General features: G+C 40.1%; 1 protein-coding gene across 1 annotated transcript in view; it reads right to left on the minus strand.

Annotated features, from left to right (window-relative positions):
• Nucleotides 1-18,282, minus strand: part of SNX29 (sorting nexin 29) — a 586,499-nt gene that overhangs the window by 58,945 nt on the left and 509,272 nt on the right. Inside the window, exon 20 of the mRNA XM_063430302.1 lies at nt 12,936-13,075. Coding sequence (XP_063286372.1) covers nt 12,936-13,075 — 140 coding nt within the window. The remainder of the gene's footprint in view (nt 1-12,935; nt 13,076-18,282) is intronic.

The raw sequence follows: 18,282 nt of genomic DNA on the forward strand, positions 1-18,282 counted from the left end.
ACGGCGAGGGAGCTGTGTCCTCTCTGCTCCCTCTCGCCGCGTGGGTTGTCTGCTGATACAGGGAGCCGGAATATGACGTCATATTCCGGCTCCCTGCATCAGAAAACGTCACGCGGCGAGTGGGAGCAGAGAGGACACAGCTCCCTCGCCGTGTGTGACCGGGAGAGAGCCGCCCGCCGGGGGGGAGAGAGGAGCAATCAGGTGGCCCCCCCATGACAGGGGGAATACAGGGCATTGGGGGCGGCATTTTTTGCCGCCCCCTGAGTGCCTGCAGGGGGAACTGCGTTCCTGCTGTGAAAAAAGTGCAGGAACGCCGTTCCCATGTGTTCCTGCAGGACTCGAGCCCTGTTTACACCAGATTTGCAATTTGCACACGCATCCTAAAGGCAAATCCTGTCGAAGATCATGTGATTTGCACCCAATGAGCACACCGCACTAAATGCAATCCAGTGCCTGTCTTAAATTTAGCAATTAGCACATTCCAATCCTATAAAAAGTTTAGGGATCCACACTGATAAAAAAATAAAAAAAATAATAATTATTATTACCATCTTTTCTAGGAGGAAGTAAAGTTTCAAAGTACTACTTTTGCAGAAAACCCCACTGAAATTCACGATATCTACCCCTCCCAAACCTCAGATTAACCAGGAAGGATATATAGATACATGTCTTGTATTCTTTAACATTAGATTTGGTGCTGTGGGATAATTCTGGAGTAGTTGGGCAGCCAATACATGATTAAACTACTCTTTTATGTATTACTTTTTATATATTTTAATTATTAGGGTATACTTGACTATGGAGTTAACTTTTCCCCCCAGGGGTTAGCCATGATTGTGTTAATTACAGCTTCTCCTTAACCTTATTCACAACTGACCACTAGCAAATTCTAAACCATTGGATTTAGCGGTTTGGTTCCAGATTAAAATAATTCTGTTGAGAAACTAATTCAATTGTGGATTTCAAATTTCTGGCAGCATCTATACAGCTTGAAATCTTGCGGACATTTATGTCTACACGGTAGCTGAATTGCAAAAGCCAGACATGTATAAATCTTGTTGACAATGTTCAGCATTTTTGCTTATGAATGCCCCCAGATAGTTCCATGCAATGTTTGCTCTATGAGACCCAGACATTTAAACCTAAATGTATAAACTTGTAATAAAAAAAAAAAAAAAAAAAAAGTACTGCAATTCCAAGAATGCCATCTCTACATATTTCTAGATTTTACGATTTTCTAGATTTACGATAGGATCCCTGGATGATAAGAACATTTCTCTGTTTGCATAATTGTTTTAAACTGATCAGTGGAAGGAAGTTTTAGGCGATAGTGCATTTTACTGAAGAGGATTATAAAGTTTGTGTGTAGTAAGAACGGCACATAACTATGAACTTTACTGTGATTTGGCACATTATTGCCACCTAGTTTAACCCCTTAAGGACACATGGCATGTGTGACATGTCATTATTCCCTTTTATTCCAGAAGTTTGGTCCTTAAGGGGTTAAATCCTACAGTCATGTAGTGCACCTGTTAACGGCATAGGCAGTCATGCATTAAAATTACCAGCAGGGTTAAATCCCTGCTGGTACCAAGGAGCCCGAGTACGATTTTGTGCTCACAGAACCCTCTGTACAATTGCTGCCAGCAGATGGAATCCTTCTGATGTGGGATAAAGGGATTGATTATAGACACGATTAGGTGTTAGATTATGGGTAGGATAAAGGCTTGGATTAGGGGAAAAGTTATACATGTGAGGTATCACTGTTATCAAGAACAGTAGCACAATCCAAATATGGGATGGTTTACAGTAGTGGGGCATGTGTGGTCTATGAAGAAAACAAAAATAATTTAATATTTTCACCTAAGTTTATGATAAAATGGTTAAAATAAAAATGTCAAAATGCTCTTAATGATATAGCCTGGGGGGGGATGTACTTTCTACAAATACATACTTTTATGTAGTGTTTTTTTAATTCTGTGACTACTATAAAAGTTGTAATCTCAACTTCCCAAATGTTGCAAAGTTTTAGCTTTAAAACTGGAATTCCCTCCACAATATTTGTTTCACTTTTTTGTTTTTTAAATGAATTGAGATCACAGAGGTTACATAGTAGTCTAGGTTGAAAAAAGACAAAGTACAAAGTTATGCATTTCGGTGTAAAGAAAGCTCCATCAATTTATACCATTAATGGAAGGGAATTAGTAATAACACACAAGAAGGACATTGGAATTATAGACAATAAACTATGCAACAATGTCAATCAGCAGTGGCTAAGGCCAGTAAGGTATTGTCATGCATGAAAAAGAGCATTCATTCTCGGGATGGGAATATCATTTTGCCTCTTTATAAGACCAAACCTTAAATATGCTGTGCATATTTGGGCACCTGTTCTAAAGAAGGATATTATGGCACTAGAAAAAGTGCAGAGGTGGGCTACAAAATTAATAAAAGGAATGGAACATTTCAGCTATTAAGAAAGGTTAACAAATTTAAACCTCTTGAGTTTAGAAAAACATCACCTCAGAGGGGATATGATAACATTATACAAATATAACCGGGGCTAATACAAACCATTGTGTGGAAATCTACTCAAAAACAGGACTTTACATAGGACACAAGGTCATGTGTTTAGACTGGAAGAAAGCAGATTTAGTCTAAGGCAAAGGTTTTTTTTTTTTTACTGTAAGAACAATAAGGATGTGGAATTCTCTGCCTGAAGAAGTGGTTTTATCAGAGTCTGTACAGATGTTTAAACAGCAGCTAGATGCATGCTTTCAAAAACAGAATATTCAAGGTTATCATTTTTCAATGTAGGGTAACAACTGCTTGATCCAAGGATAAATCTGACTGCCATTCTGGGGTCATGAGGGGATCTTTTTTCCTAGTTTGTTGCAAAATTGGAAGTGCTTCAAACTGTTTTTTTGCCTTCTTCTGGATCAACAGCAAAAAACAAATGTGAGGAAGGCTGAACTTGATGGACGCAAGTCTCTTTTCAGCTATGTAACATCAATTTCAACCTTGCAACCCATTCGTTTACATTGTTGATAAAAAGGAAGGCAAAAAAAAAAACAAAACAATTTCAGCTATTTCCAATTAATGCAACAGAAAGGGGAAAAAAATACTTCTTGACTCCATAATAGCAATCACATTTGCTTCGATCAACCTGTTCACACACGTTAATTTTAGCCTTGAATTTGCAAAAAATAAAAAATAAATAAATAAAAATCACCCAAGCCTTTTAAATAATTTTTTTTAAAAAATCTATAGAATCTAATGAGACAACATCTAGGTCTAGAGAATGACCAACATTTATTGTTTTTACTGTAGAGAACCCATACCTAAGTAATAGTGCTATCATATCCCCCCCAGCACCTTTTTTACCAAAGAAAACAAATGCAGTTTTCCTAGCCTTTCCGCAAAACTAATTGCATTGGGCATTTTAACAAGCAGGACTAATTAATCAATCTACTTCGAGTTAGTGTTCGCTAGTTGCCCTTGTTTTGTAGAAATTAAATGTAAATCTGAAAAATAAATTTTTATTTTTTTTAAAATATTTTATTTACATATAATTTTTTGTTATGTATACATATAGCACATCAAAAGAAAGCTCTATTACTCCTTTAAGAATTACAGGTACATGTAAACAGGAAGGGTGAAATTATGGTAGAATAAATGCATGGCAAAAGTGTTAAAAAAAAGGCCTTGATCAGGTGGGGCCGGGCGGCCATGCTAGCAGGCTGCAAGTCACTATGACTCCTGAGGAATACAGCAAATTTTGGGTGAAAACTCACCTTACCCTGCTTGCAACACCCTGGAAGTCCGTGGCACAAGGTCGTGGAGTGTCCCGGTGCAGCTGGAGCACCCAATCTCGGGTGATTCTGGGTCCTGGTGAGATGCTCTGAGATGTGGGGACTGAGGCCTACCTGGGAGTGGGGCGGACGGCCGCTGCCTCACTTTCTGCCCCGGCTGATACTAAACTACAGCATACCTGGTGCCCCCCCGGCCCCGTTCACCCCCCCATGGACCGGCGGGGGTTATCCCGGTCCCCACTAGGCCAGTTGTCACATATGCAGCCCAACTGGGCAGATCAACGCCGAAAGCAAAATACTGCAACGCGGCCTCACCAAAATGGCCGACGGCGGCGCAGCGATTCCACTAGCTACCAAGGATGAACCCTCTGTGGTGCGCTGCAGCATTGCCCGTGAACCTCACAATCTGAGCTGACATCGTGGGGATTTCCACATTGCCCTCGACCTCCACTGTGAACACTCCTGGAGTGAGATTAAAGACAGGCAAGAACCACAGTGGTCTGTGATTCCTTTACTTATCCACACTGCAGTGGCAATCCCTAGAAGCGGGCACGGTGTCTGCCTTAAAACGAGTGCGCCTTACCAACGCTTCCCAAACCGACGCCAGCAACCAGCACTGAAAGTGCACTCCAGGTAATCATCCCCAGACACCGACTCCATTTTACTGCAGCCCGCACCTGGACAATATCACTTGGAAAACACCATGCCTATACCTGTTCAACAACTGGGAAGCCTGTTAATACCGTTCGACAGACACTGCGCCCCTTGGCGGGACTTTGGGAATCAGCGGGCCACTTGGGTGCACTACGGGGACTTACCTTATGTCTTGGAATAGGCTGCCTTTCTTATCTTCCGCATCGTCAGAGCCGGCGGCAACCTAAATTTTAAACGACATGCAACACCTAAGGCACGCACCGTGTTTATACCAATGATAGCCTCATCAGTTGTCACTTGGGCTCCATTTACTTACACGCATGTATCTCCTCAGTTAATGTTCACATAGATAAAGAAGTGGAAGTGGTTTCCACTTCTTTATATATGGTTATATTCTCTTAGGTGGCTGTGAAGTACACCTGGGATCACTTCCAGTTATACGTTTTCTCACCTTTAGTGTATATACTTTCTTCTTGTTTTTACAATGTTCACATAGAGTTTTAGTTTATTTTCATGCCTTTTGCTGACTGCTTAATATGTGACGTCATACCTGGTGGTATCCTATCCTACCTTCATACCTATGTTGGCTAAGCTTATGACCTAAAATCTCAATAGAAATGTCAGTATGTTTATCTGTATTAGTATCTCATATGTCGTAACTTATCACTGACAAATTAGACTAACTCTTGATGAAACCATAAAACTTTAAAATAGTGCTGTGAAACAGACATGTGAAGCTCTTTACTGGTTTATGTGTTCTGTTGATACTATTTGCAATGTCTATGTTTATATGTGAAACCTGCAAAGCACTACAAAAATAAAGAATTACAAAAAAAAAGGCCTTGATCACAGACCATGGCTGTTTTGAGATATGATGCGTATGTGATCAAGGCCTTTTTTTGTTTTGAATATTTTTATTGTTATCACAACATAAACGCGGATATCAAACATATTATTATTAAATCAAGTAGTCGCCTACGCAGAGGCGTGTATATCGGTAAATGGAAATATACACAGATATTCGCCTGCACAGAGGCGTGTATATCAGATCATGTGCATAATAATAAACTGTCTTCTATTTGGTTGCGTGCGTTTCGTAAAATATAAACTTATCGTGCTCAGTTATAAGCCTACGTTTGCCTACGCAGAGGCCTATTATGTCAGTAGTGTTATTATAACAGAATAACAAAATGGCGCCATCAGGTAGTAAAACCTATATACTGCCATAATATATATGACTGCATCCGGGTAGATCCTATAATTATATAAATCCACCATCATTAACTGAGGCCTGCAGATAATCTGATGGCGGCATGCGTCAACGAAGTGGCATGTTAAGAGGCAGACATTGCGGCCCATATCTGTGTATGTTAGCAGGTCTTAATCATATAATTCTGTTAAGGAAGCAGTAATACATAACATTAACCTTAATCCCATTGGGCAACGTGACCGAACATCAAGGTCTTTTTTAACACTTTTGCCATGCATTTATTCTACCATAAGGGGGTTACGCAAGTAAACGTGGTATTTTAGTAGGCTTAGTACAGTAGTACACATAGGACTATAAATGCGCTTGTAAGTGTAAGGGGCCCGTTGTTTCCTGGTTATAATGGGAAGCATTTCTAAGTTAAATTTGAGAGTTATAAAGTTGCTTGAGAAAAACAAAGGAATTACAAAATATGGATCGGCAGATGTTTTAATAAGCATTTTGCATATGTGGACAGTTATTAATGGACTGTGTATTTCTAAATATCAGATATGCGTTTCCCTGTTTGCTATTACAGAGCATTTTTCATCTGAAAACATAACCTTTGTGTATTGTACATTTTGTCTGCTCTATAATTTATAGTAATTTGTTCGATACAAATAATGCACAGCATCAACTAAACAAAACTTGTCATTGATTTTCAGACCCAGCACTTAAATGACCCATGTTTCAAGTTGTCAATAATGTGATCACAACACATACTGCTTGTTAAATATATTACCATTAACCTTTCTCAACAGGATGTAAAATTAATAGAATTCTAGTACTTGCAATACATTAACTGGATTACAGATTTACCTTGAAAGAAAATAAATATTGGCTATTTAGATTAAGTGAGGTCACCATGCCATTAGAGCCCAACATTCCATTATAATCTATTTAACTCATCATCTGCAATGATACTTCCTCAAATTCCCAATACTCAAACCCGTAATATTTAGAATCTAGCAACTGCTTATTTTGCTCTTAATCTGCTACGCGCGCTTTATGAAACCTCATACCATTTCTCTTTTAGATTGGATGTTAGCAGGGATATTTCTTACGTTCTGAGGTCAATTTCCTTCAGTTTATCACCCGATTAGCAAAAGTATGCCACTTAAAGGGATACTAAAGGCACCTCTCTTCCTAAAAGCCACTAGAAGCCTAACGAGTCAGACTCAGTTATTGGATCGAATGTCTCTCATAGAGAGCATATGATTGGCACATCATTTTGCTGTGCACGCGCTCTAGCCTCCCAATTATTCCCTGTGGGTGAGCATAGGATTGTCTGAGACCACCAAGAATGAAGATCTCAGATGAGAAGGCAGGGCAGTCGTGGCAAGACCTGCACTTTAGGATATACAGTAACACATACCTTTTAAACCTAAATGCTGTAGTGTTATTTTAAAGGCGCACTCCAAGCACCATAACCACTAGAGAACTACTCAAACTGCCTCTATGTAGCTGGACATAGAGTAGGAAGCTACCCATAGTTCTTCTGAGCTAAGCACTGCAGGGTAGGGCCAGCTCATTGGCCGATAGTGTCATCAAGTTGCTCTCGGGCTTAGCTATGTGAAGAGAGCTGTCAGCTTCAAAGGCACAGTTCGACACCTGGTGGACCACAGGTAAGAAGTCCAACTATCAGCAAACAGTTTGCCTACTTAAAGTACTGAGGGGGAGCCAGAGCACTACTGGCACCATCACTACTACAGCACACTGCAAGGGTTATGGTGCTTGAAGTGTTCTTCTAACTGGGTAACACGCCTCAGAACATGTGCTGCAGAGGCCGGATGCAAGTCCTGCCTTTTATTCATTGGCTGAGAGCATCAGTTGAGCGTTCACAGCCAATAAATTAGCCTGTCTGCCAGAATTAAAACATCTTAGTATGCGCAGCATTTCATAGTTGGATATACTCTGCATATACAAGGTGGCTATGCCCTCCTCAAAAAAAAACCTGAAATGATCATTTGATCAATTTTCTTTTAAATGTATATTCTATGTGCCTAAAGCAATACTAAAAAGCACTTATTTCTAAAATATTTTCAGTTGAAAAAAATATATAAAAAAAACAAAGAAAATAAAACATTAATAAAATAAATCTAGGATAAATTTTATTGTAGAATCCATTGCAAATTTCCAGAAGTAACTCATATACATTAAAATACTTGCATTAGCAATTACAAGATCAACAAATACGTAAGATGATATGTTAATACAAGGATGCTGAGCTTCATTAAAAATAGTGCAATTTAACTTGAACAGCAGGCCACAATGTTAAAAAACAGGTTCAACATTTAAATGTGCTATGCAAAACAAGTTCATAATGAGAGATATAAAATGCATGTGTTTTATAACAGGAGTCAAGAATCAGTCATCTTTGATTCATGCTAACACTTCTGACATTAGACAGAAAAATGACATTAATATTCATTACTAATTATCCCAGCTCGTCTTTTGGAAGAGCACAGGCATGCCCTTTCCCTCTACTGCTGTCTAAAACAAGAATGTAAAGAAATATATTCCTCGCACAACTTCAAACTGTCAACCAAATTCGTAAATGGGGTCCTGTGAACTTTTGAGCTTTATTTATCCAATGTTTTACTGTGCAGATGACCTAAGAAATAAAGGAGAAGAAATAATGGAAAACAATAAAAAATAAATTGTCATAGAACCGGGATGCAGTGATAAAATTAAAACTCTCCACAGATTTGTATTTATCAAGGACAACATGTTAAGCTGTCCTGACATTCTAATTTAAATGATACCTTCATGTGACATATGTTATTCTTATCCGATCACCTGACAAATCGGCTCTGTCACCTGATGCCAGATGGACTGATAGAAAGTGCAGTGGGAAAGCATGATTATTCATGCTCATTGTGCAATTGAAGTGAATTTCAGGACATTTAAACCCATATGAGAGCACTACAGCAACGTTTAGTTTATGGGTTGCCTTGACTGGCTGCCATACTGGGCAGCCTGCCGACCTGAGAGAGGGATGGGGGGGGACACAGCCATCTAGAAGTCTTGTCCACCCATCCCTCTTCCAATTTCAGACCTGCCAAACTTTGCTTTATCTCACTCGTTTGGAGTGAGATAAAAGAAAAACAACATTTAAATACATCAACTGTAATACAGAACATAATGTTTTTAATAAAGGGAAGAAAATAAAGGAAAAAACTAAACAAAATTGTAAAAAGTTGACTTTGTTCGACAGGGCCTTGAGAGCTAGTGCAAATATGTCTAATGACATAGGACCATCAGGATTGTGGATCTGTCAACCAGTGTCTAAATTTCTTCAGAGGTTATGATGAAGCAAGCCTCTGGGTCAATGTAAGGATGCACTTACTCCTTGATGGCCAGGAGTGACAGACTCAAATGATAAGGACCAGAGTGTGGATGTGTGGACTAACATATCACCATTTTAGGTGTCCCTTCTCTGATTCCAGTAACCAAGAGGTAGATCCCAAATGTTTAAGAACTACATCTTCCATGATTTGTCACCCAGCCATAACGTCTCCTTATACTAACCTTATAGAGAACAACTTTTCAAGCTACTTTAAGGAGAGAATTCTTTCCACTTTATTTTTCCTTCTCAATCTGACATATGTTCTGCTTCTCCTACCTTCAAGTCTGCACTTCAGTAGCTGAACAGGAGGTTCTCTTGCCCCATCACAATACCCTAGACCCTATTTCCTCGCACCTTAACAGATCTCTTTCTTCTTGCCTTGTGCCATATTTTACTCATCTCCAATCTCTGCTCCGAGGCGAATATTTCTTTTGTTGCTCCTTTATTAGCTCGCCATTTTACGGATCATTACATTGGCTTCCTGTACACTTTAGAATGCAGTTCAAGATACTAAAACTTGAACAAAACTCTTAATGCTACCCATTACATTTCTTTACTAATTTATAGGTAGACCCCTTTTTGGTCTAGCGGAATACAACTCAACAAGGCCCACCCAATATAAAAGACCTTATAACTAAAGCATGTTTCAGCCTGTGCACATTGTGCAATTCACTTAGGGTTATGGGGCTGTGCCTGCTTGAGAATCAAACAAGTTACAGTTCAAAGCATCTTTTAGGAATGCACTCCTTAAGTTTTACTAAACCTAGGCCTCCAATGATAAACATTAAAGGGACACTATAGTCACCAGAACAACTACAGCTTATTGTAGTTGTACTGGTGAGTATGATCATTCCCTGCAGGCATGTTAATGTAAACACTGCCTCTTCAGAGAAAATCATAATTTCTGATAGTGTCAGCAAGGAGGCGGATCAGGGACGGAAACTTCATTCCCTTCAGGCTTTTTGCAGTAAACACTGTTTTTTTTTCTCCAGAGAAAAGACAGTGTTTAAATTACAGCCTGTGGATACATCCACTGGCCACTTCTCAGATGGTTACTAGAGGTGTTTCCTGGGGCAGTGACATTCTGTGTATCCATCCTCTGCATAGACACACTGGACTTTCCTCATAGAGATGCATTGGTTCAATGCATCTCTATGAGGAGATGCTAATTGGCCAGGGCTGTGTTTGGCTTGTGCTGGCTCTGCCCCTGATCTGCCTCCTTGACTATGGGACAGCAATTTGATTGGCTTAGATCACCACTTCTGATGATGTCAGCAAATCAGGCAGATCAGGCGCAGAGCCAGCTGCAGCAGACTTGAATAAAGGTAATATTTTACTATATTTAGGGAGGCAAGGGGGAGCCGAGATGGCTAGATAGTGATTTTAACACTATAGGGTCAGTAATACATGTTTGTGTTCCTGACCCTATAGTGTTCCTTTAACATTATTATTTGTATCATTTTGCCGTCGGTGTTGCAGTTAGCAGAGATTTAAAAGATCACTTTTTAACAGACAATTTTAAACACATTCAATATTGTTCTAAGACAAGATCACCACTGAAGTGAACATTAAAAGCAACACTATAAGCTGGATATATAAAAACCATATTGCTAACGCTAGTGTCCCTCTGCCAATTTCATTAGGTTCGCAGCATGCCCTTGGTGTAGAACGGGTTTAAAACCCTGTTTACACTTACCTGATTAGTTTCCTCCTCCAACAATGTCATGCTGATGGGTGAACCTAATGTGCATTTGCGGCAAATGCAGCACATGCGATAGAGCAGTGTTTCCCAACCCAGTCCTCAAGGCACACCTACCAGTCCAGGATTTAAGGATTACCCAGTTTTGTCTAAGGTGTTTTTTCTTTTTTTTCTAAAAACACCTTACAAAACTGGGTAATCCTTAAATCCTGGACTGGTAGGTGTGCCTTGAGGACTGGGTTGGGAAACACTGCGATAGAGCATCACCAAAGGAAATCATCTTTCCATATAAAAAGATTTTATAGCATTTATTACATTCTCAACAATACAATTAAAATACACACACTGCAAATATGATAATGTATAACTTAAGCATCAGCAGATTAGAAGTGAATTATGATCACCCAAACCACTTAATCTCAATAAAGTGGTCTGTGTGCCATATCCCTACGCTTCTTCTGTAATAGCCGAGTGAATCTGAGCTATTTCAATTAGATGGTCTCATAGAAGCCGAGTGAAACTTAGCTATTTCAATCAGATGGCCTCATAAAGACTGACTGAGCAAGGCATTCCGCGCATGCACACTAGCCTCCCAATGCTTTCTAAGGTGAAAGCACTAGATTGGTTGAAATCATCAAGATTGATCAGCAGTTTACACTGGTGATACTGCAGGGAAAGGCTCTTTGCCCCAGAACCAGTACATTCAGCTGTAGTGGTTCTGATGCCTAAAGTGTACCAAAAAGGATTATTAAGTAAGTATACATCATAATAAACCAGCCTTTAAAGATCTTATATCAAAAGGAAATGCTCTACTCTACTCATTTAACAAATGTAAGGACTACATAACTACAAATATCAAATAAGCAGGAGATATAAAACTAGCAAAGGGTCTTTAGAGACCAAATTGTGGTCCCAAATTGGTTATAAATGGGGTGCTTACAGGGTTAAGCAAATCTGCATGTACAGCAGATATAAGGCAAAGACGAAACAAAGGAAACTATAGTGTTCTCATAACGGTTTCCAGCCCTGATTTACATTCATTCTGCCTGAATTAACAAGACAAAGCCAAAATCAAAGCTCACTTACTGAATGGGACACACGTATATACAAGTATAGTTCCAGAAAAGGCATTTTAACCATTCCAAAACCCTCTGGCAGTCAAAGCGCTACCTACTAGTTAAATATATAGTTTTTCCTGAATTTGTACAAAACCTACAGTTTGATGTGACTCTATACTGAAAATGCTGCAGCTTTTTTTCCAGTGGGATCACATTTATCAGTTAATGTGGATATTTAAGGTGGTAAAAAAAAATCTGTAGGACGAAAAAAAACCACTTACTGCATTCTCTAGCTTTCTATGCCAATGATGTATTCATTGAGTATACCTCTAGGGACCACAATCTTTCAGACAAACGTGGCAAGCAGAGTAAAATGTTTTAGGGAGTCTGGTCGCCATTCACATATCAGCTCAGACTTAAAATTTTCAGTTGGCTTCAATGACACACATCTATATAAAGCTACAATATGCAAAGCTGTGGTTTCATGCTCCAAGAGAAGTATCTGATTTGTAAATATATTATATTTTAAATATAACAACATTAACTTCCAATTAGTTATTCAGGAGGTCATCAGGCACAAAATGTATTTTTTTTTCCCTCTATATTTGTTATATGTATTTAAATACTGCAATGAACTATTCTCTGCTCCAGGACTAGCAGGCCAATTAAGTGAAAGCTATGCGTCTCCCGATGCTTAGAAAATGTGTTTTGGTGGACTGGAGCAAGATTAGACTTTTCGAGCAGGTTTCCAAAAATTGTCTTTTGTTACATTAGATCAGTCTTTCTATAGGTTATATGGAAATGTAAAATTAAATAGAAGCAAGGCTCCAAATTATTTTGTGATGGCAGCATAGATTCTCCTTGATGGGACTACAATATTTTACAAATATGCCTTCTCAAAACTCTGCTTAATGACCAAGAAAAAATTTGGAGTGACAAATGGTAGTTCTCCAAATATATCACGTCATATAATTAGATAGAAGGCATAACCTCCACATTCAGGGTTTGCAAGATAATAAAACCTAGCAACTTACTTAGTAGAGACACATTTTCAAATAATACAATCCAGTTTCTTTTTCATTTTTATAAAAACAAGTTGGAAGGAAGTGTTACTTACGTGAAGAAGGGTATTAACTGTGTTAGGCTCTCTTTGTTCGGTCTAGCAGCAAAATCTGGCAAAGTCTGAATTACTTTGTTCATGAGATGCCTTAAGTAATTCTGTAGCTGTTTCCGTCGTTCCTCTACAAACTTTGCATCCTAAAAAAAAAGGAGAAAAAAACAAAATGTGAGGACTTTTTCCAAAATCCATCAGACTTAAATTAAAAGTCAACAAAGCATGTTTAGATAAATGTCCATAACAATATAACTTGTGCTTAACCAGACAAAATTAATCCTATTCTCTTTTTAGCTCTTTAAAGGACAACTCTAGGCACCCAGACCACTTCAGCTTAATGAAGTGGTCTGGGTGCCAGGTCCAGCTAGGGTTAACCCATTTTTTTTTATAAACATAGCAGTTTCAGAGAAACTGCTATGTTTAGAAATGGGTTAATCCAGCCTCCAAATCCTCTAGTGGCTGTCTCACAGACAGCCGCTAGAGGCCCTTGCGTGATTCTCACTGTGAAAATCAGTGAGAGCACGCAAGTGAAAAAAAAAAAAGTGAGAGCACGCAAGCGTCCATAGGAAAGCATTGATAATGCTTTCCTATGAGACCGGCTGGATGCGCGCGCAGCTCTTGCCGCGCGTGCGCATTCAGCCGAATGGGAGGAGAGGAGGAGGATCGGAGGAGGAGAGCTCCCCGCCCGCGCTGGAGAAAGGTAAGTTTTAACCCCTTTCCTCTCCCCAGAGCCCGGCGGGAGGGGGTCCCTGAGGGTGGGGGCACCCTCAGGGCACTATACTGCCAGGAAAACTAGTATGTTTTCCTGGCACTATAGTGGTCCTTTAATCAACCATTGCATTCTATTTGCAATGCAGACTATAAGCTAAAAGTCTAGAAGACTTACATAAACATGTGGCCTTACACAGTGCATACATTACTACATAATCAATGAATCTTAACAAAAACTTCTTGGGGCAGCTTGAAGTTGTTATGGAACAAGAACTTTGTTTTCTTTATTCCACCCTCTGGCCTCTCCCATAATTCGAAGAATCTTAATTTCCTCAATTCTCAAAATCCTTGATGGTACAGCCATATATAATAAATCAGACATGTTGCCAGTAAGTTTAAAATCTGTTCAATTTTTCCAAGATTATCTTATTTTCAACCGTCTCAGTTTATCTAACAAAATGTTACCAAATAAAAATCACATGCATAAAGGAAGTGGACACATTTCATATTTAAACAGATACTTTATCAACATCTACACCAACCTCAAAATTTCTTATCTATACCTATCGTCTCACCCTCCCTCAGGTGAAGCAACTACTAACTGCTTAAAACAAGCAACCTAAGTAGAATATACTGAACACGTAAAGCGTTTTACCTTGCTGAAGTTCTTTATGTGTGAAGAGTATGGGAAGTCTCATTGGACATCCAAGGATAGTTTGGGCTGGGGAAGCAGAGGAGCGCTTGCAAAAACAGAGATCTGCAGGTTTTGCAAGCGTTTTTTAGATATAACTCAATGACAATGGATAATTAATTGCTTGCAGAGCACTGCATAAGACAACCCCTTTTTTTTAGATGGACTTATCTAATTTCTTATCCTTTGTCCCATTTTACACCCCACGACATTCAATTCCCTCATCTATCCTTACTCCAGCTACCACCCTCTAACTAAATTCTTCCATGCCAATCTTCAATAAGTCTGCCCTCTTCCATGCCCACTCAATTTTCCTAACTCCTCAGTCCATCTTGTTTTTTAATTTATTCAACTTCACTCCCTTATTCCCTCTCCCATAGGGGATGCACGGTGCTTAGTTCTGAATTTTCTGTCATAGAAAGTCATTGCATGACAGATGCAGATGGCACTGACTGAGCATGCATAATTTCACAGTATGCCTGGGTATGAGACCCAGGAAGTAAAAAAAAAAAAAAAAAAAAAAAAGCGCAGTCGGCTAAAGCCACTATAAAAACCTCAATAAAAAGTTCACATTATTAAAGCTTGTAATGAAAAAATACTTCCCTTAAATTAGCTCCAAATACAATGAATATATCAGGTATCACAGAAATGCATGATGTATTCAATGTAAATATCATGATAGATCTTTTGTTTGTTTATTCTATCCCCCACACCATGTAAACTTCCTGGTGACAACACAATACCACTGTCCATGACATAATACATATATATATATATATATATATATATATATATATAGACACACACACCCAGAACAAGTGCAACAATTGTTGTATGTTTCTTGTAGTAATCTTGTGAACTAGTAAGAGGTTTTTTATTTTTTTAAAAGGACAACTGTGTAGATTTGAAGAAGTGAACACAAGACGTGAAAACCTTGCAAAATAAAATTCTAGGTCATTGTCTTCAAAGTCCTGTTCTTATAATGTCACCTACTATTCTTCAAATGAAAACTTTTAAAGGGCTGTCAAGATTAAACTTTTAAAGGGCAGGAGATTTATGTACAAATGCCTTTGTTTGTTGGACAGGATCAATACTAAGGAAGGTCTAATGCTGTAACATTGCTCAATTTACCATTCATTGATGCTCAGAACAAGTGATTTTGAGAATGCAGTAACGGCTAAATAACAATGAACTAAATGGAACAAACATGCATGCTAGGACAAGGGCAGTCTTAAATATCCCTAGGACCCTGGACAAAGCATTTTATTGGGCCCCCTGGGCACCCCCCACTCCCTGGCATGCAATCACACCTTTCACATACATACTTACACAGACAGACATACTGACACATACACACAGACAGACATACTGACACACACACGTACTGACAGACATGCTGATACAGACATACTGACACACCCAGACCCAAACACACTGACAGACATACTGACACACACAGACGTGCGGACGGAGTGTGCCGGGTGTGCCTGGGCACACCCTAATCCCCGCGGCACGCCTATGGATTGAGACCGGCAAGGAAGATCAAAAAATATCCCCTGCTGGCTCAAGCATAGTAGATTGGCCCCGAGAGAGGCATCGAAGAGCTCCGTTCTGTTTGGTTACGGAGCAAAGGGCCTTCAGGCTGCACGCAGGGTTACCACGGCAACGCTCTGAAACTCCAGCTCTCGCGAGAGAAAGGCATGATCTGTCCCTTCGGAGGTACAGACCACATCACTAGCCCACTGGATCACAAGGGATGATCAGCAGTGTGCTCCCTCTCCCCCCTGCAAAGTAATAAGGGGAAAGGGGAGTAAAGGTGTAGGTTTTTTTATTTTAATTTAAATAATGAAACAATCCAAATTAATTATTTAACCCTATCCAGCCCTTATATACATAAACTATACCCCACCACTTACACACTACACCCTTTATACAAACTGCACCTACACACTACCCACACTATAGACCTTATATTCACCCCCTTTATACACACTACACCCCCTATATACACACACACACACACACACACGCAACACCCCTTGCACCTACACACTATACCCGCTACACACACTATACACCTTATATAGACCCTCTTTATACACACACACACACACAACACCCCCTGCACCTACACACTACACACCCCCTTTATACACACTACACCCCCTATACACACACACACAACACCCTATATACAGACTATACACCTTATAGACACCCCCTTTATACACACTACACCCCCTATACACACACACACACACAACACCCCCTGCACCTACACACTAAACCCTATATACACACTGCACCTACACACTACACACCTTATACACACCCCCTTTATACACACTACACCCCCTATACTCACACACACTCACACACACACACACACACACACACACAAAACACCTAATTTATACACACTACACCCTATATACACACTATACACCTTATACACACCCCCTTTATACAAACTACACCCCCTATATATACACACACACTACACCCCCTGCACCTACACACACTATATACACACTATACCCCCTATATATACACTACACCCACACACTCTCTATACCCCTATACACTGCACTCAATCACTACACACACTCTATACTCCCTATAAACACACACATTACACCTTCTGCATACACACATACAAAAGCACTACACACTCTATACTCCTATAAACACAACACCACTGCATTCATACTATGCCCATATACACATCCGGTGCACACACTGTACCACTATGCACACACAACACCCCCTATTATTACCACACTAATACACACATGTGCACAACACCTACATGCATACACACAATGCCACCCCCTGCAACTCCTAGATACACAAAATACAGTCCTTACATGCAAACGCAACACACCACTAGGCACACACACTCTAAAGGCCCTATAAACACACACACACATAATATACAGCCCAAAACACACATATACACTACAGGCCCCAGCTACATATTCTACACCACAAACAGACCCCTTTACACTCTACAGCATAACCGGTCTCCTCTACACACATGCAATCACATAAAAAACATCCAAACACATATTACACCGCCGGGAGCATTCCCACACGTGCAAAACACACTTTAACAATCCTTTTCCACTTGTGTTCTCCGATACCCACTACTGGGGACACCAGAGACAAGTCACTAGGACTTTTTCTCCATCAGAGAGCACTGAATGCATCCCACTAACAATTGGGAGGGCGGGTGGTGCTTGTCATTGGTGGAGATATAACGTGCCACATTTCTGGCCCACCCTTCCTAGTGGGCTGCTCTGCCTTTAACTGCCTGGGCTGACTTTTTTTCCCAGTCCAGGCCTGCTCACCAACCCACAGGCAGAAGAGGACCAGGGGAGCTCTAGCCAGCAGTTCCGCCGGGTTCCTCTCGCGGGGTTGGAGCGTTGCCATGGCAACACTCCGATCTCGCGAGAGTGAACTCTAGCCCTGCAGGCTAGAGGTTACTCACACTAGGACCACCAGGGATCAGGGATGGAAGCACACACACACACACACACACTACCAGCACCCTCACACACACAGCAGTGTATGTATGTATGTATATATGTGTGTGTGTGTATACGCGGCGTGTGTGTTTGTGCTTTAGGGTGCACACCCTAATGCAATAGGCTACGCACACCTATGCTGACAAGCATACTGGCACACACACACAGACACATACCCTGACAGGCATACTCACACACAGACACACACTGGCAGTCATACTGACACACACTGACAGGCATACTGACACAGAAACACACACAAAGACATACACTGACAGAAATACTGACATACCCATTGACAGGCATACTGACACACACACAGACACATACACTGACAGACAACCTACTGACACACACATACACTGTCAGACATACTGAGACACACAGACATACACACATACTGACAGACAAACACACGGAC

The sequence above is a fragment of the Pelobates fuscus genome, chromosome 8, assembly GCF_036172605.1.
Source record: "Pelobates fuscus isolate aPelFus1 chromosome 8, aPelFus1.pri, whole genome shotgun sequence".
NCBI lineage: Eukaryota > Metazoa > Chordata > Amphibia > Anura > Pelobatidae > Pelobates > Pelobates fuscus.